The 26,072-nt window shown below is 40.2% G+C and overlaps 1 protein-coding gene across 1 annotated transcript in view; it reads left to right on the top strand.

Moving 5' to 3' along the window:
• LOC147745353 (uncharacterized) overlaps positions 1-25,812 on the top strand; it is a 164,013-nt gene extending 138,201 nt beyond the window's left edge. Inside the window, 2 exon segments of the mRNA XM_086925058.1 lie at positions 19,746-21,862; positions 21,864-25,812. Of these exon segments, the coding sequence (XP_086781184.1) occupies positions 19,746-21,862; positions 21,864-21,950 (2,204 nt within the window). The 3' untranslated portion in view covers positions 21,951-25,812.
• The last annotated feature ends 260 nt before the right edge of the window (positions 25,813-26,072 follow it).

The following is a 26,072-nucleotide window of genomic DNA, read 5'->3' as shown; positions in this document are numbered from 1 at the left end:
CACATCATACATACACAGAAATGCACGCCTCCGGAATATTTTGTTGAACCCTATTTATGGTGCAGCACTGTAGTTTTGTTATATAAAAAGCAAAGAGATTTAGAACAACAAGGCCATTTAGCTACATAAACCAATTCAAATTATTTTGCAACCAAATGGACAAACAGATTGGCCTAAGAAATGAAGGCCTACGCATTTTGAATCCCCCACTGCGGGGATTCTCCTCAGGACCGAAGGTTTTTCTGTAAGACAAAAGTAACACAACCTTCTTACTATCAACAAAAATGAGCTACATCTCCAAACTGTCCAGTCACTCACCAAGCTCTCCTTACCTTTCTAAACTCGAAAAGAAATTTCCAAGTCAAAAAAGTCAGAAAATACAAAAATGATGGATACTACGGTCAAAACAGCTTTTTAGAATTATTCTATCGATTAATAGCCTGAATCAATCGAAAAATACTTACTTGGTTCAGGTTAAATGGTGGTCTTGCTTCAAAAATGGTGCCGTGTAACAAAAGCTTTTTTTTGTCTTGAACTTTGTTGTTTATCTACGGGACTATATATTTTATCAGCAATGTATCCTCAATGAACTAATAGAGAACTATAGTTCGAGGTCGACTGTTTTCAATATGCAAATTACCTTATTCGGACTCTCGAGTAGGCTTGGCGTCGGTCCAATTCTAAGGCAGACAAGCAATGTCCTGAGCAAATGGTGGGGGCCTGAAGCAGTGGAGTGGGAGAGGTGAGGGGGGAGTCGTGGTGAGATTAAGGGACAGAAGGCAAGCAGATGAAGCGACAGGGGCACGGCCTGGCGGCCGTGAAGTGCAGGCGGGGGGCGGGGAGCAGAGCCTTTGAAGAGCCAGAGTCACGGCCTGCGGCCGTGAATAAGTGAAGTGAATAATTAGGGGAGGAAAACTGGCAGGCTGATAGGCAGAAGGCTTCCGCAAGCTCGTGCACGAGGCATGCACTTCCCAAAATCCACTTTTGGGGAGAGCCCTTGGCCTTAAGTAGTGGTTTAGCTGCACTAGGGCTCTTTTTGCTATTCCTGCAGAATAGGAAAGGGGCGAGCCCTAAAAAGGGTCAGTTTTCACTGTGAAAATGTGGTGTGTCCACGTTGCGTTTTGAACCCTTTCCTGTCACGGGCTCCAGGCCTACCCACACAAGCGAGTCACTTTGAAAAATGTCATATAATTCTCATGGTAGTATGGGTAATCACAATTTCGGAAATGTGCTACAGTTTCAAAACTGTATATTTTCTTTCAATTGCAGAAATAAATAGTGTCTTTAATACAGATTTTTCACTATATATATTTTTCCAAATTAATTGCTATATACCCGGTACATAATAAAAACCATTGCAAGACCTTGCTCAGTTATGGGCTCTGGGTTTGTTGGGTTCTTGGTGAACCTACAAGTCCTATATATCCCCACAACCAGAAAGGTGCAGCGGATGTAAATGGTATATTGAATTCAAACTTGTGCCAAAATTAGAAGTTACATGTGTAAACATTGACAGAAATGGCTGTTTCTTTCAACTCATTTTCAATTTTTCCTATTTTAAACTGTTAGTTTCTATAAAGAAACCTTGAAGGATCTACACAAATGACACATTGCTGAATTCAGAATCTTGTCTACTTTTCTAAAAATGTATTGCTTTCCAAGATCCCTTATTGCTTTCATACCCATTTCTATCATTAACTGGAAGAAGGTTGAAAGCACATAAAATAGCACAAATGTCCCAGTAAAATGCCAAAACTGTGTAAAAAAAAAATTTTGGTTTTCTGACAAAAGTCTGTCAGTCCCTGAAAGCTGAAAGAAATTGTGATTTCAGCCCCACAAACCCTTTGTTGATACCACGCTTTAATTTGCAGCACTTTTTTTGCATTCCCCCTGAATTTATTTTAGCTATATTTTGGCTAATTTCTGGGTCCCCTCCAGGAGAATTGACAAATCCTGGGTACCTTAAGAATCCCCATGATGTTGGAAGAAAAGTATGCAAATTTGGCGTGGATACCTTTTGTGGTCAAAAAGTTACAGGATCCTAAGCGCGAACTACCCCAAATAGTAAAAAAAAAAGCTTAGCACGGGGGTTGGGAGGCCCAGCAGCGAAGGGGCTAAAGAAGCAAAAGATTTCTGCGCAGCTGTACTGCCATCTCTTCCATGTTATTGAAGGGAGAACCCACTGTTCAGTCTGGCACTTGTTAGGCTCTCCAGGGGAGAGTGAAAAGCAATATCTTACCTTGACTGCCACGCCGCAGTTATTGGAGCTTCCAACAATACATTGCATTTGTACCTTGGTGCAAAGAAGTGTCAGTGTGGCAGTCCTCAAAAGTCTTTTATCTATGTCTTTTCATGTAGTTTTCCTGAGGTCATCTCCATCTGTATCCACACTGGGTCCGTTGTAATGTGATGTCATTTCATGTAATGTTATTGACATCATTAGGTATTAAGAGATCTGGGGCCAGATGTACGACCATTGGAAATTGGGACTCAAAAATTGCGCCAAATTGTGAGTCGCGATTTGCAATTTCCAATGTATAACAGTGTCTGAGACACTGTTTGTGATTCCAATGGGGTCACACATTGAATGCCTCATGCATATTAATGAGGCTGTCACAATTTGTGACCCCATTGGGAATGGCTAGCACTCCCAGGGATGGTGGGCTGCTGGGGTCAGCAGACCTCCATGCCTGGGACTGCTTTTAAATAAAGCAGTTTGGGGACCCCTTCCAGTTTGTGAATGGTTTACCACCGCTGATGCATTCCAGGCACGTTGAGGACCTAATCTGAAGCACTTGTAATTACATGGGGCTGCATCCCTGTCCATCGTTTTTAGCCCACCATGCCACCTCAGACAGGAAAGAGACATATACTTATCTGCCTTAGATTCATTCCAATAGGAGCAGTCCAGTCTGATAGGCCAGACCAGATCCTTTCTGAAGCAGAACACAAGCAGTGCAAGACCGGTTTCAGCCTATTTGGGCTGTAGGGTGCAGCTTTAGTGGTGCAGTGAGCACAGGACGCACGTCTGGGCATACCCGTCATATTTAGGTATACAGAAAATGTTGTGTGTAATGCCTGAGTCCATATCAGGCACTGGTAATTACTCTGGGATGCATCGCAGTCCACTTTTCGTCTTTTTTCCACTGTTGCACCTCGGCACTCGACCAATCAGAGCTTTTAAAGGCAACATTTATTTGCATTCTGGAATTCGTAGTGTTTTACGATTATGAGCATGGGATTAGAAATCCTGCTTGGCAAAGCATTTTGTGTTAAAATCAAAGATTGTTTAAAGTTTTCAACTTTTTCAGGGGCCTCTAGGCAGTGGTCCAAAACTACACCTTCACCGATTGTCTGGGTAGTTGCTGCCCAGTCTGTACATGCTATGCAAGGCAGGCTTGCTCTGCTGCTGTCTGTCGTCTGCCTATTTTATAGGTTTGAGGCTTGCACGTCTGATGCCCATGCTTTTCACGTTTTGTGCAAATGCAGAGCACAGGGCTCCTGATGTGCATGTTTTGTGAAGGCGGCTTACAGTGTTTCTTCTCATGTTTTGTGTGAGGGGAGCCTCCAAAGCCGCCTTCTGTGCTGTACCTCTTTTGCTCGAGGGTTGCGTAGACAGGTGGATTCCCTGCTCTAACTCTTGTTCTAACTCTAAGGATGTGTCTCTCTCTATCGGCTCCCGATGTTCACCAAACTAACTGAGGCTACAGTGAACAAGCAGCTAATCAAATACCTTGAGTTCAACTAACTTCTGCACAAAGACCAATCATGGCCCTGAAAGGATCTCTTTGCAGAGATGGTGCTGGCTTAAGCCAAGCAGGATATTAGAGACATAATGTATGGGGGGGAGGGTGTTATGTCATGAGGGCTCTGTCTTTTTTTTTTTTTTTTAGATCCGTCAGCAGCCGTTGACACTATATCCCACTCCAATGTACTACAGATATTGGAGAGGGTTACTCCTGCTGTGCAAAGTGCGTGCTTGATTCTTGAAAGATCTGACCCAAGCGTTGGCATTAGCTAACTTCAGATCAAACCATAGGACGATCCGCACAGGAGCTCCCCCAACACCCAATTGGTTTGAGCCACAAACTTTTCAGTCTTTACAAGGGTCTGATCGAGTCATTTGATCTCAAACTCTACTCAACGGAACACAAATATTTAGATTAGAAGAAAATACAGGAAGGATAGCCAGTAACTTCAGGAGATGCCCCCATGAAGTCTCTGATTGGACAAGATCAAACTCCCTGAAGCTCAACAGTGAAAAAACTGAAATAGTGGTATTTGGGACTAGAGCCTCACTGGCACTGGAGTGTTGGCCAGTGTCATTGGGAGCTATGCCAACCCCATTCCTTGAGGTCAGCAACCAAGGCGTTTAGCTGGACTCTCATCTGTCCTTAAAAGGACACTTTAAAATAACCTGCTCTACAGGCTTCTGCTGCTGAAAGTTGTCAGAAAAATACTTCAGTCCATCCCTGTTTCAGGAAGACTTTGCTCTGGCCCTGATCCTCTCAGGTAGGAATTCCTGCATCTCTTTATATGTACAAAACAACAATGGGAGAGGTAGGGAGAATCAAGGACACTCTCTCAGTCCCCGGTTAGATTCAAGTAAACAAGAAAAGAGAAGGGATCAATGGACCAAAGGTCTGTGACCCCTAAGATGGTAAATTTCATTAATATCTCACTTTAAAAACTGGCGCTACTTGCACCATGGGTCTCTGGAGGGGGGTTGGAGCGTGCCTGGCACATCCTGCAAAGGAAAGAGGTTAGCTGTTAGATCCCCGCTAAACGGGTGGCACTTAGCTTTGTATTGTGGATCGGCGCTCTTGTGGACCGGGTGCACTCACGCCCTCAACGCTCTCAGCCCGCCAGAAGACCTATCTTCAGCCTCAAAACCGGACCCCGACGATGGAGAGCGGGGCCGGTGTTTGAGTATTTAAGCATCGGGACTGCATGCCGCGTTCTTCCGGGTGGGCGCGTAATCCCTCCCGGTGGGCGTGTCTAGCCCGAGTGAGGCTTGGAACGCGCCCGCCCGGTATGGAGGGGGCGCGGCTTGTCACCAAGTCGAGGCTTGGTTGTAAAATCAAAATAGACAGCCTGAGGCTCGCTCCAACCCCCCTCCCGAGACCCATGGTGCAAGTAGCGCCAGTTTCTAAAGTGAGATATTAATGAAATTTACCATCTTAGGGGGTCACAGACCTTTGGTCCATTGATCCCTTCATAAGGAGTGCATATATTATGTTTTTAACCCTCCCTTTTCACCAATTGAGTTTTCAATGACCCCCTTTTCACTTCACTTCCCAGAGTTACCGATATCATCCCCATAGGGTTACTTGGATGTTCCCTGAACTTGCCAATCCTTTGAACCCCAGACTGATTTTATGTCCATTGTGTCCTTCCTGAAGTCGAAACCCAGTTCAGACCGTTGGGAAATAAAGGATGGAGAATAAATCTGTTTGGTGTTAGCATATTTTTGTGTGTAGTTGTAGGTACAACCGTAGAGTAATATGAGGTCAGGTCAGAAGTGTTAAACCCTGAAAAATTAAAATATTTCTGTGCAAACGTTCTCGGACTCATTTTTGGTGGTGTTGGGCAATGTTCCCATTGTGGTATGTGAAAATTGATTTGTGAAAAAAGTGATGACCATAATGTTGGTAACAGTACATAGTGTTATAGTCTGATGTGTCTTCTAACATTTATTTCAAATGCTTGAAAATGCAGCTGATTGTTTTAAATGAGCCAACATATTATTTACGGTAATGATATAATTTAGAGAAATGTTAAATACATTAAGTATTTTTATAAGTTCAGTGGGATCTAATGCATCATTATCAACCTTGTTCCAAACTATACCATAAGGAATTGGAACAGCTGTAATGTTCACGAAGGACAGGTCTCTTCGTTCACTATTAGATGATGTATGAGGTTTCAGGACCAAGTTCACATTTGATACTGCAGAGCGTTCTGGGTGATAGTTTCCATTCATGAGTATGCAAAAGATAGTCACTGGGCCAATCCAGAATAGGAAAAACAATATTCCAGTTATTATCCAGAGCTGTAGCCATGGGAAAACTAGGTAAGTCTTTTTCAGAAAAGTGTAGAAATTATGAAGTTGTTGCGTACGGGAAACTGGAGCTGGCGCTGTTTCAGGTTCACTAGGATCCAGAGAGAAGGCATCAAAATCGTTAAAGTAGCCAGATACAGTTCGATCTATTTATGGTAGCTCAGCAGGTATTGTTGAACTGGCAGACGTCTCTCTTATGGATGCATTTTGATGTAGACATTGGTGGTAGGCCGAATTGATATTTGTCTTTCATTTGTGTTTTGAAGTTCAGTTTCCAGAGGAACGAGTTCCATTTCATTGTTAGAAATTCCATTACTTTATATTGGCGACTCTTCAAATGTTATGAGTCTTTTTGTCTGAATTTCCTGTATGGTAGTAAGAGGAGAGCGTCCACAACCCAGGAACCCACAAGGCCTACTATTCAGTAGCGGCCACAAAGTGTAATTTGATCAGATCAATGGAGACAAATCTCTTTTTTTTTTTGCCGTCAAGAGGAGGAAGAAGTACTGTTCTTGTTTCTTCGACTGCCAGGACAAGTACAGTCTTTCTGTATGATGGCCCAAATTCTTTCTTGTCCATAATCTTCTCCCTGACCAGATCCCCGACTTTAGGGATCCCTGCTGGTCTTGACGTGTCTGATTTGGCTTCACCAGTGACGGTTTGTTTTACTTGCACGTTATTTTGTAGTGCCCGGAGTTCATTGAGATCCTGTAAAACAGCCAAACGTTTATTAATGTCAAAAGGTTTTTCATCCTCCACTGTGCTTTCATAGTCAAGATCAGGTACCCACATTCTCATCCCAAATAGGACCTAGTAAGGAGTGACACCTCCTAGGGAACTTCTTGGCATATTGTGAAGGGCTCTTTGGACCCTGTACAAGTGATTGACCCAACTACCACCCAAAGATAATACTCTTGCTGTTAAAGATTGCTTTGTCTCATTTTTTTTCTCTCCACAACCGAATTTCCCTTGGGATGGTACGACAGGAGTACCGCAATGCAACACCCAAACTTCCCATGGCATCCTTGTAAGCACTAGGGCTAAACGCGGGGCCATGGTCAGAATGTAATGTGCCAAGTGCGTATGTCCCTATGAAGATCTCAAATCTTTTATAACAGTTTGAGCATCAGCTGAGCGCTGAGACCATACCCATAGGAATCTAGAGCATGAATCCTCTGCCACCAAAATATACTTGTTAGCCCGTCTGATTTTAAGGCGTCGTAGGGGTCCAAATAGACACAAGAGAGTGGTCTGTCTGATATCAATAGTGGTGTCTGCGCTGGACGTGCTACGGTGGAACCCTTCATCTGCTAACAGAGGTTGCACGTTAAGACAAAAGTCTTTGTTTGTTAAGTTAACCCTGGCCACCAAAAGCATTGTTTCAATAAAGAAATAGTTGCGGTAACTCCTGTGTGTGAAGTACCTAGACTCTTGTGTGCAGATAGAATTAAGCTTAATCTACGATCCATGTTTGGTATTACTCTGTCCTCTACTCTTGGAATTTAAGCATATACGGAATGTTATTTGCATCTAACTTGTTAGAGTACTTGAGTTGAAAACCTTTCGGTAAGGCTGTGATGTTTTTGCGTGAAGCAATGAGAGCTACCATTATCTGTCTGTTTATTCTTGTTTTGGAATGGGAGTTTGCAGCTATGGCAGCAGTACATACTGTCCCTTCTGCGGCTTCTTCGTGAAGCCAGAAGGAATCTGGTGTCATCCCGTGTTGGCACACACAGTTTCGTGTCTTATGTGGAAAAAAGACACTTTCATACCTTTTTCATGACATCTTCTTATTTATTTCATCATTTTCAATTTTTTCTCATATTTCATCAAATATCATCACTTATACCTCAGGCGTTATCAGAAAAAACATATCCAATGCATTTCGGGCATTTGAATACCATGCCCTTCATCAGGGATTGACACTACAAAAAAGAATGTAAACGGATATTAGGATCAAATCTCTACGGTAAATATATCAACACGCTAGTGGTTATACTGTTGTAAATTTTGCTAACTCATGTTCATTGTTATGTTGTACATTTAAAAATGAAACTCGTGCTCTCAGAAAACCAACATGGATAAGATGTAAATAAATTGGTGTCCACTTACAAGCCTGGTGTGAGTAATCGCGATAATCTGAAAGGTGGGGGGAAAAAAAGGTCGTGAGCAGTGGGTTCTATGTCGAGTCGGTTCATAACGCGGTAGCGTTAGAATAAAAAGTTCGAGCGGGTACTAACCTGGAGTTTAGAGTGTCTCGCGTCTCGTCCGGAGTTAACAGTTTAGACTCGCCGGTGAAACTGAATAGTTTCCGGTGTTCTTAAATTCAACTATTGGGTTTCCCGCGATCATGTGTTTAGTCATGTGATTTATAGATGAGGAAAAAAGACTACCCGGTTGGTGGTCATGATGTTCGTGGAAATGATTACGTGTGGTAATAAAAAAGTAACCTAAGGGTCTAAAAGGGTGCGAACCGTCAAATGTAAAGTGAATGTGTTGTCCCGTGGGGAAATGTTGTAAGTGTTAAAAAGCGATCTGCTGCAGGATCGAACCGCTGACAACAAAAAAGAGTGTTGTGTGAATGAACTGAGCTATTTCATTCTAAGTACATCTTGAGCTAGCAAAAAACTCAACCATATAATATTTGGAGCATGCACAGTTACAACATGGTCAATTATCAGAGCAATATCATTATAGGTAACACGAAAATTCAATTCTTTCGTTTAAACCTGTTGGTTTCTGAGTGCATAATTTATAAATCCAGTAGTTTTCTCGTCTCAATAGTAGTTTGTTGTTATTAACTCCTTCGTATTTGGGAACAGTCTCTAGAACAATGAACTTCAATTGGGAAACGTTATGTTGTAGTTCTGTGAAGTGTGCTGCTAATGCTGATTTTGTGTTCTTAAGTCTTATATTAGATTTATGTTCGTTGAGACGTACTTTGATTCGTCTCTCTGTTTTTCCCACATATGTTTTGCCGCACGGGCATTTGATCCCGTATATTAAGTTGCTAGAGTCACAGGTTGCATTAACTCTTAACTTTATCGGGTAACCTTTAGTTGGATGGTTGAAAGTGTGGCCTCTCATGATAGAATTACAGTTACCACAATTAAGACAGGGTTTAGTTCCAAGATATGTGATTGGGTCGCTGGTTTTGTTCTGCAGAATTTCGCCTAGGTTTTTTGTTCTGGTATAAGCGAATATCGGAGGTTGGTTAAACGATTGTTTAAAATCTGGTTCAAGGTTGAGAATCATCCAATGTTTCAGTATAATCTGTTTGAACTTTCTGCTGTTGGTGCCAAATTTAGAAACCACTACTGTTCGGTTTTGTTCAGTTTTTATGGTTGGTGTCAACAGTTTAGATCTATCAGATTTTTCCATTTTCTTTTTAGTTTCTTCAATGAGACTCCTAGGGTAACCTCTTTGCAAAAATTTCTCAGACATCTCTGTGAGTCTTGATTCCAGGGTAGTTTGCTCCGAAACGATTCTTTTGACCCGTGCCATTTGTGAGTATGGTAAATTCCTGATGAGGTTGGGTTCGTGAAAGCTGGAATGTAAGAGGAGATTATTTCGGTCTGTAGGTTTGACAAAAAGGTCAGTGGTAAATCCATTTTGTGTTCTCGTGACTCTCACATCCAAAAAATTGACTGCTGTGTTTGAAATTTCCCAAGTTAATTGGATCCTCTGATCTATCGAGTTGAAATTATTTAATTGTTGTTTCAATTTTTGTTCAGACTCGGACCATACAATGAAGTAATCATCGATGTATCTTGTTATCATTATTAGATGGTTAGTCCAGTTAGTGTCATTGAGGATGTGTTGGGTTTCATACCAGTGCATGAACGTGTTGGCGTATACCGGTGCGGCCGAATTGCCCATTGCCATCCCGGTTAGTTGTTGATACCATTTGTCGTTGGCTTTGAAGTAGCTGTGGTTTAAGGTAAATTGCATAAGTTCCATCAAAAATAATTGGAAGTCTTGGTCGATGTTGGTACTTAAGATCGCTAATTCCATTGCTTCGATACCCATGTTGTGAGGTATGTTGGTGTATAAGCTGCTGACATCAGCAGTGCATAGTAATATTTCCTCGTTGGGGTTAAGTTGAATTTGTTGTAATTTCAACAAGAATTGCGTTGTGTCCTTGATGTATGTTGTGGTGGATTGTACAAAAGGTTGAAGGTATTTATCTATAAGTTGTCCTGAAATATGAGAAAAAATTGAAAATGATGAAATAAATAAGAAGATGTCATGAAAAAGGTATGAAAGTGTCTTTTTTCCACATAAGACACGAAACTGTGTGTGCCAACACGGGATGACACCAGATTCCTTCTGGCTTCACGAATAAACTGTTACTTGACGTCGTGGGCCCTCGACGTCTCCACATTGTGCACCACCAAAATAACAGAATCTTAACTAAAAAAGAGATTATACAAATAAAAAGCTGTGCATCTGCCCACAATTTATCAATTCCTTCTGCGGCTTCATCAGCCAATGAATTCCCTTCAACGTGAATGCCATCACGTTGATGACTCAGCGTGTGTATCACAGAGCTCTCTGTAGTTCGTTTTTCAACTCTGTTACCTGTTCCCATAGCATTTTATGCTTAATTGTGCCTTTTGAGTCCTTACACCCATTCTGACCCTGTAGTGTAGATATTCATTGTATGACTGGACATAGTAAAAAGAATTCCACACTATCAGTGTGGGGGATTCTCGATCCGTGTTCCTTAGTGCCAGTAACAGGGCTTTTAATTCTGCCAGCTGTGCCGTGCAGTCTCCTAGAGATTGTGTCTTCGTACTGCCAGGATGGAACTTGCCTCCCTGCATATGACCCTTCACAATCACACATGCAGCACTGTATTGCTGTTTATTTCCTATGGCAGGCTATGCAGATCCGTCAGTGTAAATAATGTATTCCTTCTGATCAAATAGGCATTATCTAATTCAGGACATGATATTTTTCATATTGCAGAAATGCTTGTGTTTTCAGTGTAGAGTCAAATTTGTTATCTACATCTGTTGCAGTGAGAGAATTAGCCCATTGTATCCATCTTGGATGTAAAGCTTTAGCAGTTGGAATGCTTGCTTTTGTAACAGCCTCTAAGGCCGGTACTGGAGTTACAACAATTATTTGTTTCTGCGTTTGTGTACAGTGTGATTTGTATGCTATGGGTACTGTTTCGCCTTCATTGAAAGTTAGGTAAGTGTATCCAGATCGACCTGCAATAACACGGATCACCAAAGTTGTGGTGTTGACACGTGTTGTGTGTGTGTAAGTGTTTGGACGCTATTATGTCAGCTTGTATGCCGTATGTTCCTGTGTTCAATGCCTAACTGAAAAATCAGGTCTTATTAGGTCGTAGAACGGTTTTACTTTTTCTGTGTAATCTAAAGTGTATGTTCTGCCAAAATTTAGGAATCCAAATATGGATTGTAAGTTTTTCGACGATTTTAGAGGTTAGAGCAGCACACACTTTTCTAAAAGCCCGGCTTTTCCCTTCACTTGATAACTCTTATTCCAAGAATAGGACATTGAGGTGGGCTATTATTGATTTTTTTTAAAGTTGAATTTGTAGCCCTCCTAGGCGATCCCCAAAAATATATTGCTCACCCTGGTCAAGTGATCCTTTAAATCATCATCCGTCAGATAAATATCATCTACGTAGGACAATGCCTCGTCATCCAAATTCTGAAGTAACTCTGTTACCCTAGCGGAGAACAACCCAGGGCTAGTCTTATACCCTTGGAGGAGTTGACAGAATTGATGCTGAGACCTGAGCGCTGAGAACACTGCCAAATATCTGCTCTCAGGCACTATAGTTTGGCAGAAGAATCCATTTGAGATATCTAGTGTTGTTTTGTATTTTTCCACACAATGTTATTCATTAATGCAGTACTATGTGCATTTTATACTGCAAATGTTTTAGTGCATGTGTTCAGATACCTAGAGTCTAAAACTAGACAGTATGAATTATCCAGTTCCATTACGGGAAAAAGGGTTGTTCATTGACGAGGTGCAAGTTTCAATAACATCCTTGTGGCAGGTTTACCCCTAAACTTTTTGCCTTTTCTGTGACCTGATATTAGTTGTTTTTTGCCTATGCGCACGTTAGCACTGTGGCCCAGTGTAAAGTGTGTGCGCTCTCTGAGTGCGTGTGGTGAGATTGGCCTGCCCTCCCATAGGAATGCATGGGGATATGTGTTTCCCTGGTAATTCCTGGTATGAGAGGAGTGCAGGGGCGAGTTTAGTATGTGCAAACTCGTGAGAATTAATGCTGTGCAATGGTGTGCGCAGATGTATGGTGACTAGTGGAGAAATGCCACTTTTATAAGTTGGCATTTCTGTGTGCGGTGTGTCTGCCTGCCTGATGTGATTGATAGGTGCTGGATGGTGTGGTTGGCCCCAGGAGCCAGGATGAGTCTGCCCAGTGGTAAATAGTGAGATCTGCATGTAGATGGGAGGGAGGAGTTGCACCTGGGACCTTCCCTCCACAATGCCGGCTTCACCCCCTGTGGTGTGTCTAATCTCCACCTGACAAAGGAGAGAGGAGCTGAGCAAAACAAAGTACTCCAAAGTTCCCCTATACCAGTTCTAACTGGTATCCCTTAACCCTGGGCTGTGACACAAAGGGAAATGCAGTATAAATATAGGGGCTGTGACCCCATGTAGATGTTCTGTTGGGCTTGTGTTCTTGAGGGGACACTCTGCTCGGAGGAACCGCCGCGGGACCCAGCTGCTGTTTCCTGGAGGTCCCTGTGTGCTGGCCTGCCTGGCTGTACCAATCAGAGATCACATTTCTAACAATCCTGGTGTTTAAGTTGATTTAAGATATCCCTGACCTGTTCTTTTGCTTCTTGTTTCATTGGGTACTGTCTTTGTGGAGTAGTCTTTACTGGGATTGTGTGGTGAGGTGACTCAGCATCCTTCCCAACATGGTTGCGATATAGTGCTGGCGCAAGTGCTACCGGCCACTCCTGCACGTATGTATGTTTTAAGTATATTGGAACATGGTAAAGAAAAAGACGCTAAAATTACCTTTCTCCCTTTGGGCAATCCATAACAATTTCTGGCGGCCAATGTTTTTCAGCTAAAAGGATGTCAAATCCATGAGTCCGGTTCTCCCAAAAGAGACCTTTAATTTTTCTGGGTTTGTCCCCCTCCATTTGGAGTGTTATTTCATGTAACCTATGTGGGACACTTACCCTCGTATAAGCTGTTTCAAACGTGATCTGTACATTCAACTCCGCTGTCACCAGAAATTCCATCAGGTTCTGGTGAGCTATTGTTACTTCTGCTGCGCTGTCTAGCATTGTCAGCCCATTCCCTGTTCAGAAATTGAGTCCTTAGAATTCTGGGCATGTCTACTTTAAGACCTGCTACTTTCTTCTTTTTAAATTGAGGTTTTGATTTGGGCTTCTCTTCTTTTTTGAAAGTATAGTCTGAAGTACGTTGCATGTTTCGGGACTTTGTAAGTTCTTCTTGTCTGGGTTCTGACTGTCCTTCCCTCACAGAGTTTTATGATGAACCCTTAAAGTAACGAGAGGAACGTGTATCAGTATTCTGATAAATGAGAGGTTTTTTAATGTTATCACGATTCCTACGGTTGTACCCCCTTACGGAGGGCTCCTGTTGAGGAGACCCACCCCCTAGATTGAGATCTTTTCTCTCTATTCTTCTGTTTTTTATTGTTATCCCATTTCTTCTTGGAAGAATCAGGTGATTGCTTGGTGTTCTCTTTCTCAGGACCATCCTTGAGATGAGGTTTTGTTGCTCTAGCTCCCAAACTATCGCAACCTATGATGCAAAATAATTTCCTTTGAGAAGTGCATGGAGGAGAGTATGTGCCATGGTTGAGAGCTGATATTTTCAGATTCACAACAAATTTCCGCAAGCTTAGATGGAACCAGAAAAGTGGTATACAGAGGTAAAGAAGATTGTAACTATTTTAAAGGTGCTTTAGATGGGTTTAAATATGTTATTTTAAATTGATGTCTCAGAAGATTTGTGGAATGGGTGTAAGTTGGTTGTAAACTACCCAATTGAAGAGCCGCAGAACTGAAAATAATGAGTCTAAAGTTGTTATGGAGAGTATGAAGAGTTGATTATTTAAACAAGGGTTTCTCAATACAGGTCAATTGGTCAAAATAATATGGGCAAGACAAGATCCAAAGGAGTTAGTGCATGTATATAACAAGATATTAATGCAGATTTACACAATTTAGCAGCCGAATACCAGGCAAAAGATATGGTGTCTGCTTTTGTGTCTGCATTTCTTTTAATGTTGCATCCAGAGGTTAGTGCATATATCCAGCAAAGTGTGATGTGCTGACAGACAAAGTTCTGGATTCGGTTTCGTTATATGCAAAGTACTGTACTGATTTGATGCTAAGCATAAACATATCACCATAACAATATGGGGGCTCAGACAAACCTTTTCCAGAACAGTGACAAAAGTTTTTCTCATGCGTTGGATTCTTGTTTGGTGCTGGTGCAAATTCGGATATGTAATGAGCATGATGTTCAATATGTGAAAAGTGGAAAGGTTGATCATCTGGGTATAGGATTTACTAACAATGTAAATACCTCAAATACTAATAATGTGAAGAATAAACCATGCTCCCTGCCATGCTTGCAGAACTGAGAAACAGGAACTTGAATGGGATGTCACAGGCAATTGTCCTAGCCCAACAGGCCTCTATGCTGATCATGCAAATCAATGGCAGTTAAGTTGAAACATGCCTGCAGTCCCAAAGGCCTCACATCCCAATTCAAAATAGAATGCCACATTCTCAACAAATTTAAGATCTCAACAAAATCCTTCAGTGATTACTGATTTTCCACAATTTGCATCTACACTTGGACTTTCCAGTGGTCTACATCAGACTCCATGACCATAGCTGAAATTAGAGAAGGATTGCATGCTTGGCGCAGTCTTACAGGTAGACTAGAATGGCCTTTTCCTAGATGAAAATGAAAATGGCCATCCAGTATCACTTTTAATCTATAAAGGTGCTACCCATCCCACAGTCAGACTGACGGACGCTCCCAACCTACTCCTCTTGGGAAAAGAAGTCCAAATTGTAGGCATTTCTAATAAATAACTAACTAATTAGCTGCCAGCAAATGTTTCTGTACAAATTAGGTTGATAATGAATGGCCACAAATTTATAATTAGTGATATTTGTCCAGTTATTTTTTATTATGTAGTGTTCATCGGATAGTGTTTGTATTCAAACACAAGATGAAGATTCTATATTACATTCGGAAGACTTGGGGGTTAATTTGTTTCCAAGCTTTACAAAGGAGGATTTACCTCCAGATTTAAATTGCACAGTAAATTAAGAGGCTTGGAATTTTACCTGGAAAAAAACTGGATTGATTGAAAGTGCAAAGCCAGTGAACATCACTGTAAAACCGAATGCCGTGTATCTTCAGTACAACCTTACACGTGAAGTAGAGGAGGGAATTTGACCTGTCATTGATAATATGATTGAGCAGGGCATTCTAAAAGAAGTTCTAAGGAGCCCATGTAGCGCTCCAATCCTGGAATAAAAAAAGTGGAAAATGGAAGATCTTACAGGACGTGGGAAAAATGTACATTGTTGTTGTACCATTTTGATGCATTGCATTGTAGAACATGCAACCTCCAATGATTTTCTCTTACATTTGGGTTAAGAGTCACAATTATTAATTTTATAAGTGTGTTTTGTAAAATTCAATTTTTTTATGCTGTTTTCCTGAAAGTTTATTGTTTGTTGTCATAATTACCTCATCCTGAACCATGTCAATAATGTGTTCTCTCTGTCTGAAAACTTATAATGTACAGTTTTGGGGGAATTTGCTGGAATTTGTTTACCCTTTTTCAAAAGGCAGACTACATGTCAATCCTCTTACTGATTTATACTTAAGAACTTTCCTTTGATTTTAACTAAGCAGATTCTGTCAGTTTGCTATCTGATATTATAGATGAACATTTTCCATTTCTGCTGCGTTGATCTGTCTATTGAGTTTACATCTAAAGTTATTTCTGATTCTGGCTTTTGATATACTGTAGAGATTACCTTTATGTGATTCTCTTGCAAATATTGTGATGATTATTTCTCTGAAAGAGTAACCATGTTTTTGCCTTCTGCAATTATTTTAAAACTTTAATATAACATTATAGCTCACTGTAGCTCCAAAGTCAAGGTCCTTTTCACAAGGGAGCAGTCCTTTAGTGGCCAGTATCGCCTGCTACGGTGGGCTATAAGGGTATTAAAACATTTGCCCGATGAGAGCATAATGTGTTAATTATTAAAACAAAGGCGCAACGGATAAGGAGTGGGTTGAAACTGTCTTCCGCGGCTCCAAAACCTTTGTTTCTCAGCTGTTGCTGTAAATGTTCAACAATTAACAGCTGCATGCAGACTCACCATGGTTAACTGTTGAACATTCACAACAATAGCTGTAAAAGGAGGCTTAATCCAGCCTGCTTTTCATCGTACAGGTGAGCCACGAAGATGCAGATGGGTAGCAGAAATCCAACCCCCTCCTTCCAATGCACCAGTGACACTGCGAGCTACAGAAGAAGGAAGGGGGGAAGGCTCCTGTATGCCCTGCTGCAAAGGCTCTTTCCTTTGCTTTCCCCTGCCCAATACATATATTTTGGAGAGGCAGTGGAAAGAGTGAGGAAGAGGCTGTGTATTAGGACATTGTAATGTTGAGAGCATCGGGCCTGTATTAGGGTTTATCGGCTGGTGCTCCATTGTCTTCAAACAAGATCTCAACATTTTGTAAGCTTTGTCTTGCGAATGTTTCATCGAAAGTCTAGTTCTTGGGTCGCCGTCCAGTGGAGTTCACAAGACACTGACCCTCTGCATCATCCCTTTAGAAAATGTATAATAATACGCACCAGCGCATTGATGCCGTGCTGCTTCCAATTCTCAGAATTCGCACGCTGCATCTGCTTGAACTGCTGCTCAGAAAGCAGGGCTTCTATAAATCTAAGAGTGTGGTTGGCTGATTTATGAAGGGTGGTCAGAATTATGTACAAGAACTTTAACATTCCAATTGTGAAGCATATTGTTTTGATTCACAAGTGCCATGGGCTTTAAATGAAAAGATGTGGGGTTATGAAGAAGTGGTTTAGGTTGTTAGGGTCCCTTCTCTGAGACTGTGGGCGCACTCCATATTAATAGAGACCATTTCCAGCAAGGCATCATGATTCTTGGTGAACCAAAAAAGTCGATTTATTCATAACAATGGTTGCTTTACAATGGCTTCCAGTGAGCAAGCGTTCCTTTTGTTTTGTAAGTTCAGGACGGTTATTTGGAAGATGGTATGAAGTGTGATTTTCGTCTGAAGCAAAAGCATTTATTTACTTCTTTTCTAGGAATTCTTGGATGACCATATGGTGCAGCGTGGCCGCCACCCATTAAGAAGCAAAAAAAAGCTGTAGGTAAGGATTCCGATAACCCTAACTTTCCTTTCCACCTTTTTCTTCTTTCTCTATTCCGTCTTTTGATCTTTTTTTTATCTCTGCAACTTCCACATTTGATTCTCTCTGCATTATTCTTGTTGCTATCAAACTTCTGCTAATACCCAGATAGAGCCACATTCCTCCTTGAACATGTTGGGGAACTAGTGCAGGTCAAATTCCTTTTTAGGTCGGTTTTGCCCAGCAGTTCCTAATCAATCAGAGCCTCCCCTCCTCTACACCACATGATTCTATTCTCCCTCTGTCTGATCTTTGTGCATCTTTTCTCTCTGGATCTTACTTCAACCTCTTTAGGTCCTCCTATCCTGCTCTTTTCTGTCTTGTCTGCCACTTCAGGGGTCATGCCGGGTCCCTGCCTGTGGTGAGATGGAAAGATATTCTTTTTTTTATTTTTGCTCTGTTCATTTTGTGTTTGTCTTTTGTTGTCCCTTTTTGGTTTCCTTTACTTAGATTTTTTCCCCCATTTCAGCAGTTGCAGTACCTAGATCCTGTCGGAGGAGTGTGAGGAGTTCTGGACCACCAAGTAAGTCCTTATGTTCCCCACAGTTTGAAATGGTAAATTCTACTGAGCTAACTGGACATGGCCTGTCTCTACTGTGGCATTTAAAGCAGTGATTACATCAAGGCCAATTCCTTAGTTCAATAAAACGTTCTTTCCTAAATCACTGTAAAAACAAATAGATTAACCCTATAAGTGGTTAGGGGAGTAAATACCATCTGATAATTTATAAAAAATATTACACATATCTCACTATGATCACAGCCTTTGCCACAGAAAGTACAAATTGATTTTGTTGGGAACTACTGAGAATGTGTGTCACAATATATGTGTAACTTGTTTCTTTCCTAAATATCACTTCTTTTACTTTAGCAATCTTGAGTTCCAGTGGTTCCAAGAAACCGATCTACACAGTGTCCAAGAGTTGCTTCACCACTATCAGAAATTCTCTCAAACTGAGTTCCTGTCTTGTATTTGTAAATTCTTTCTTTCTGCAAAGTATAAGGTCATAAATATGTTTTCTTTGTGTTCATTTACAATCTCTAACTCTATTCCTACAGGCGACTGAAGCATGAACAAAAAAGTGGTTTAAATTTAGTGAAACACTACGATAAGGATTATTTTGAATAAAGTTAAAACATTCTTGAGCTCTAGAGGAGAAACATATTCTATGTGCCAGGAATGGTGAGGAACTTGGAGTGGAAGATACTGCTGAATGTGAAAGTTGTTAAATCTCTAAATGAAAATGACCATAAATGTTTACCATGTGTCCGTTACTGATGTTGAGGAGCCTCTTAATTATAAATGGAACACAAGAATAAATTGACAGTCTGCATCTACTAATTGTAGGAATATTTTCACTTAAAGGAAACATTTCAAGATTGGTCGAACAAAGAACATTGACCACAATCGATGCCCACGCAGTGCACTTGGGAATAACCAGTGTTGTAAATTCTGTCTGATTGTTTATGAGTAATGCCTTAGAGATCCAAACCCCTCCTCAACAAAACGGTATTCGTACACGTGATATGATAAAATTGTCAGAAAGACAAATTACCTCAGTTTAAAATAGCAAGCCTAGGTCTCTGTCTCCAGTGATTCAGAGGAAAGGAAGCATTGTTTATAAGAAAGTTATTGTAAATGCTCTTTCTCAGATGTCATTACAGCAAATACACTGGATTATCATTTCCAATATAGAAAGATTTTCCCCACCAACTCTGTCTCTTGATGTGATCTGAGTGGTTTCAAAGTGTCCTGGACCTGCAAAGTCAATCGAGTGCCTGCCTTAGCTGTTGATCCAAAAAGCATACTCTTTACGCAGAAAACCTAAAAGTGGCCACTGTTACACTATTGATAATTCATAAAACCACCCTGTCATGCCCTAATCACCTGTCATTACTTGAATGAACAAATATACTTAACAGGCAAACACTAAACCCCAAAGGTCTTATCAGTGATGAACTGGAGTCAGAAAATGAGTCTAATTTAACCTGAGAGAACTAACCCGGGCATAACTTGGAGAGAATGAATTCATTAGGGGCATCTTAATACATACAAGGGGCTCCTCTATGAAAGTTTATAAGAGCAGTTAGATAGGCTGCCTTTAAGGGTAGGAAAATGATCTGCAGATAAAAACTATAGTTAGTTAAATACAGATGTTAAGAAGAGCATCTGCAGTGTATTTTATAAGTTAACCTGCTGAGTGTAACATAAACGAGTACCAGACTCTGGAATCAGATTCAGTTTTAAGATGGCATGTATCCCAGAACAACCCCAACTAGAAGATACACACAACTCGAATAAGAGCAATGAATGTGAGAACCACTTCCGTTATCAATCCCACCTCACTAAATATGAGAGAACTCACACTGGACAAAAACCTTATCAGTGTCCTGAATGCCAGAAAGGCTTCAGTCAGAAAGGCTATCTAATTCAACATTTGAGAATCCACACTCTGCAAAAACCTTATCAGTGCTCTGAGTGTCAACAAAGCTTCAGTCGGAAAGCTAGTCTTGGTATACATGTGAGAACCCACACTGGAGACAAACCATATCAGTGCTCTGAATGCTGGAAAAGTTTCAGTCAGAAATCTGGTCTCACTAGCCATGAAAGAACCCACACTGGACAAAAACCATATCAATGCTCTGAGTGTGAAAAAAGCTTCAGTTATGAAAACAGTCTCACTCGACACAAGAGAATCCACACTGGGCAGAAACCATATCCGTGTTCTGAATGCCAGAAAGACTTCCGTTACCAAAACTCTCTCATTTTACATTTGAGAATCCACACTGGACAAAAACCTTATCAATGCAACGAATGTCAGACCAGCTTCAGTCGGAGAGCACATTTAATTCAACATGAGAGAATCCATACTGGACACAAACCGTATCAGTGCTCTGAATGCCAGAAAAGCTTCATTTCAAAACGAAGCCTCACTATACATGAGAGAACTCACACTGGGTTGAAACCTTATCAGTGCTCTGAGTGCTGGAAAGGCTTCAGTCATAAATCTGTTCTTGTTTGTCATGAGAGAACACACACTGGACTAAAACCGTATCAGTGCTCTGAATGCCAAAAAAGCTTCAGTGTGAGAGCCTGTTTAATTCAACATGAGAGAATCCATACTGGACACAAACCTTATCAATGCTCTGAATGCTGGAAAAGCTTCAATCAGAAATCTGGTCTTGTTTATCATGAGAGAACTCACACTGGACTAAAACCGTATCAGTGCTCTGAATGCCAAAAAAGCTTCAGTGTGAGAGCCTGTTTAATTCAACATGAGAGAATCCATACTGGGCACAAACCTTATCAATGCTCTGAATGCTGGAAAAGCTTCAATCAGAAATCTGGTCTTGTTTATCATGAGAGAACTCACACTGGACTAAAACCGTATCAGTGCTCTGAATGCCAAAAAAGCTTCAGTGTGAGAGCCTGTTTAATTCAACATGAGAGAATCCATACTGGGCACAAACCTTATCAATGCTCTGAATGCTGGAAAAGCTTCAATCAGAAATCTGGTCTTGTTTATCATGAGAGAACTCACACTGGACTAAAACCGTATCAGTGCTCTGAATGCCAAAAAAGCTTCAGTGTGAGAGCCTGTTTAATTCAACATGAGAGAATCCATACTGGACACAAACCTTATCAATGCTCTGAATGCTGGAAAAGCTTCAATCAGAAATCTGGTCTTGTTTATCATGAGAGAACTCACACTGGACTAAAACCGTATCAGTGCTCTGAATGCCAAAAAAGCTTCAGTGTGAGAGCCTGTTTAATTCAACATGAGAGAATCCATACTGGGCACAAACCTTATCAATGCTCTGAATGCTGGAAAAGCTTCAATCAGAAATCTGGTCTTGTTTATCATGAGAGAACTCACACTGGACTAAAACCGTATCAGTGCTCTGAATGCTTGAAAAGCTTCAGCCTGGCAGGCAATCTCGCTCAACATAAGAGAAGACACACTGGGCAGAAACCTTATCAGTGCTCTGAATGCAGGAAAGGTTTCAGTCTTAAATCTGATCTTGTTCGTCATGAGAGAACACACACTGGATACAAACCTCATCAGTGCTCTGGATGCAGGAAAGGCTTCAGTCAGAAATCTGATCTTGTTGATCATGAGAGAACTCACACTGGACTAAAACCTTATCAGTGCTCTGAATGCGGGAAAAGCTTTAGTAAGAAAGGCAATCTCACTCAACATAAAAGAAAGCACACTGTATAAAGACATTATCAGTGCTCTGAAGATTGGGAGAAACTTATGATAGACAAACCTTGCCATTGCTCTAAATGCCCGGGAAGTGTCAGGTGGAGATTCAGTTTGATTCAACTTGAGAGAACACACAATCGGGGACAATTATGTGTCCTCTCAATGTAACAAAAAGTCTATATGTAAATGTAACCTTTATAAATGAAAGAGACAATGCGTGCAAATAAAAGGTGCTCCCAGTCTACCCTGGGGAGGAGGTTTTCGCATCGCAAAACCTTCCCATGATCCACCCATAAAGACCTCAAACTTTTGATTGTCCTACAAGCTGTGTACTGAGAAAAGCACACCGCAAGGAATGGAAAAGCTTGAATTAACCTCATTCCTTAGTAATTATCTGTGGCCCTTATTCCATTCAGTTTTCATTTCTCCCTGAGTTTTAAAAAGCCATGGCATCAACCCAGCAGAGATTGTGGGAGGGATAGAACGGAGTTGCTGTAAAGTAGGAAATGCTTTCGAATAAAGTAGATGGGCTAAGGGAGGAGAAAAGATGACTTTATAGAGGGGTTTAGGGAATGACAGGCACTCGCCCACAAAGGAGTAAGCCCATTGCTATTTAAAAACCACACTTCTAAAGTTACTACAGTCATAATGTACCTAAAACAGTTGTAAATGTACTCCACCTCAGAGCTGAAGTCTTGATCACACATTGCTATCGCATGGAACTGCTACACTCTCTGTAAATAATAACGGCAGTGGGGACGTAAAATAAAAACCCAATAGGAAATAATGTTAAGTTAAATATTTTAAACTAGTTACAAATCAATAAATACATGTAATTTATGGCAAAAGAATATGTAAAAGGAAAACATTTTATTACATTAAAATGTTTTAATAAAGTTTTTAATTTAAACACTAATATAACATTACTTTTTATTAAAGTATCATTACAATTGGTATAATTATCTACATTGCATTTATTAATTATTAATACATATAAAAAATGTTACTTTAGGTGAATAACTGAATGTAAGCTTAAGAAAAACCTACCATTTATGAAATATTCATTTTGGGTAGAGCTTACCTGTGTAAAAAAAATAGGGATTATTTGAAAAGTTTATGAATGTTGCAAAAATGAACTGTTTAAGTTAAATATTAATGTTATATGCTTCAAATATAGACCAAAACAAAAAAGACTACAACACTATTAACTTGTATTTCAATTAAATATTTAATTGATGTTACATGTGTTAAAACATTTTTTTGAAAGATCTGTTAATCCCAACTAGGTAAAATCATCATATTTTCTTATTATGTACTTAGAAATACTAATTTGCCTTACACACCTCTGTTTACACAGCCTTAAAAGTTATCTATAGAATCAATTGAAATTATATTTTTAATAGTCACAATATTTTTAAATTAAAAGGTTAACATATTCTATCATTCGGACAACGCGGTTCTAATGTCCCTCACCCAAGTAGGCTTACAGAGTGTCTTGGATAGTTTTACTAAGTTTATGGGTCGCTTGGATCTCAGGGTAAACATCTCAAAGACATTTATAATGAGGTGTGGCCGTGGTAGTCAAAGGTGTAGGGATATGTTTGTGGGAGGCCAGAAAATAGGGCACACAAAAACATTTGCATATCTTGGGATACATTTTGACTGTAGTGATTCATGGACACATGTTATACTGGCAAAAAAGTGTATTTTGAAGATCAACAATGGCACTTGTTAATTTCTCAAGAAAGTTAGGCAAAAGACCGCCAGTGGAGCTCATACAGATATGCAAAGCAAAATGTATCCCCACCGCCATGTACGGAGCAGGGGTGTGGGGTTTTGCTGACACGCATCCGCTGCAAACTGTGGAAAATGCTTTCTTAAGATACATTTTAGCCGTCCCGAGCAGTCTATCTTCTTATATCTGCCACACTGAGTTGGGCTTACCATATATTTCTGATCTAATAAAAATGGAGCCTATTCTCCTATGGCACAGGATTTGGACAAAAACTGAGACAAAGTTAAACCAGGATATTTTAGCAGACAGTATGAAACTAGAAGGAGCTCTAATGATTCCCTGGTTGAGGTTTGTCAAAAATTTGATGTCCGACCTGGGTCACTCAAAATATTTTAATGACCCAAACACCATGCTGTCGATTACCAGAAAGGATTTTAAAAAAAGGAGGGTCTTTTGCTCTTGGACTCCATAAGAATGTCAACAGAGATTTTGAAGTCTACTGTCCACTATAATCAGTTGATTTTAACTACTTTTAGTGTACAACATTATTTAACTGTTGTACCTGGTGCTACAATTGGTTTTTATTTACTAGATTTAGGTGTGGGATCTTCCATGGGCTTGTGAGCTTTCCTAAAATGAACGATTGGACTTGAGTATTGGAATTGTGTCCTTGTGACACTCTTTCTGAATAATCTACTATACACGTCCTTCTATTCTGTAGATTTTATAGTACATTAAGGAAAGCTTGGATTGTATCCATTTTAAAGGAGTTGGGGATGAGACAGTGCCGCCCAGTGCTTCTTGTGTTGCAGCTTTTGGACTACGTACATCGAGTCTGGGGTATAGGAATGTTATTTAAAAAAGTGCTCGGCCAAAGGAAATCTGTATATTGTCATTGTTAGGTCATAATGATTGCTTTGGCATATTAATATTTTTCATATTGAACTTTTATAATGTATTGCAAAAAATATTCTTCTCAATTTTATCATGTGCAATGAAATAATTGTTTTTATGTGCTTTTATGATTGTCTGAATAAGCAAGCGAATACAGTTAATTGACGACTATCATGAAATAACTAATTTTAAAATACATGTAATTAATTTTTTCACATTCTTTTGACGGTATATGTAGTTTTAAAAGGCAGATTAGATTATTTTAATGTATCTTTATTTTCTATTGGGTTATATTTTTAAGTTTCTGCCTCCAATTTTTTCTAAAGGAGGTTTGTGCATTATCAGTGGTTGGCCATGTGTAGTGCTGCACTTTCTATTGCTCCATTTTGGCTGTAGTAAGTTACATTTGTACTCTAAGAGCATCATTGCACATACAGATTACTCACAGGTGTAAAATACTTTTGTGAATAGCTCTCCAATGTGTCCAACTCAACTTGAATTTTTCATTTTTGTGGTAACGCTAAAATGGATGTGCATACTTGGTCTGTAATTAGTGCAAATGCGATGATCCTGCTCGAACACCAGAGCACTTGTCCACTGGGTTTGTTTGACTGATGAGAAGTATGTTGAAGTTATTTTCCTGGACTTGCTACATCATTGGGCCTCCTGAGGTACTTTTGTAGCAGCTACTTGTTATTGCATTAGTAGGATCAGGTAATTTCTTCATGTTGTTAAACACATTGTCATGATTTGCCCTTCTGCTTTTACCTGATTTTGTTGTGTTTACCACCACATTGGCGCTGAAATGTCCTTTGCTGTTAACTGTTTCTGAGGACTTAGTCTTCATATGCATTTTTATACAATGAAAAGTTCTTTTCCTTCGCTGTACAGATAAAAACCCAAAACTGACATCCCTGTACCTTGATATGCCTTTATTGGTATTCTACCTTTCCACTTGGATAATTGTATGGGTCCAATCTCTGATCGACCTTTGAACCTCTGTGATACACCCTGACGGTTACAAGTTTCCTGCTTGAATCATCGGTGTGAGCTCCAGTATGCTGCTTGTTCTCACACCATGGTACATGCTTTGGCTCAGATCATCAACCTTTAACCATCTCCTTAACTTGGATGCTTTGAAGACTTTGCAGCTGTTTTTACTACCTGAAGTTTTACGCATTTTGATGGCCATAGATTCAGGTTCAACTTGATGAGCATTGGTAGGCATTTTGCACTTCAAGCCAATTCTGTGCAGCTTGTCACCTTCTGAGACTGATTCAGCCCAAAATCTTGCATCGGATTCCAGTATTAATCATCACCAGAGACTTAACTTACCAATACCCCCTCGAGCATGGCTAGCACAGTTAACTACTGTTTTGTGTGGCTCATCAACATTGATGCAGTGGATCGACATTTAAAATAAAAATTATTTACCTTTGTGGTGTTGAATTTATGACTATGAGCATTGTTCGTTTTCCTTTGGACAGTTGTTTTTGCTATTTATTAGTATTTAAACCACAGACCTGCTTTTGATTTTGCTCCTAAGTTATTCATAAATGTTGTTGTTTATCTAAAATTGGTTTTTATCTTGAAGTTCCTTGTGTTTTTACTGCACTGTATGCAAATTTGCGACTTCCAGTGATATGCTTTACCTTTGAGCGTGCCTTAGGCCTTACTGCTCAAGCCACATTACCAAAA

The sequence above is a fragment of the Lissotriton vulgaris genome, chromosome 1_1, assembly GCF_964263255.1.
Source record: "Lissotriton vulgaris chromosome 1_1, aLisVul1.2, whole genome shotgun sequence".
Taxonomy (NCBI): domain Eukaryota; kingdom Metazoa; phylum Chordata; class Amphibia; order Caudata; family Salamandridae; genus Lissotriton; species Lissotriton vulgaris.
Note: the sequence above shows the minus strand (reverse complement) of the source record. Positions and strands in the feature narration are given on the sequence as shown.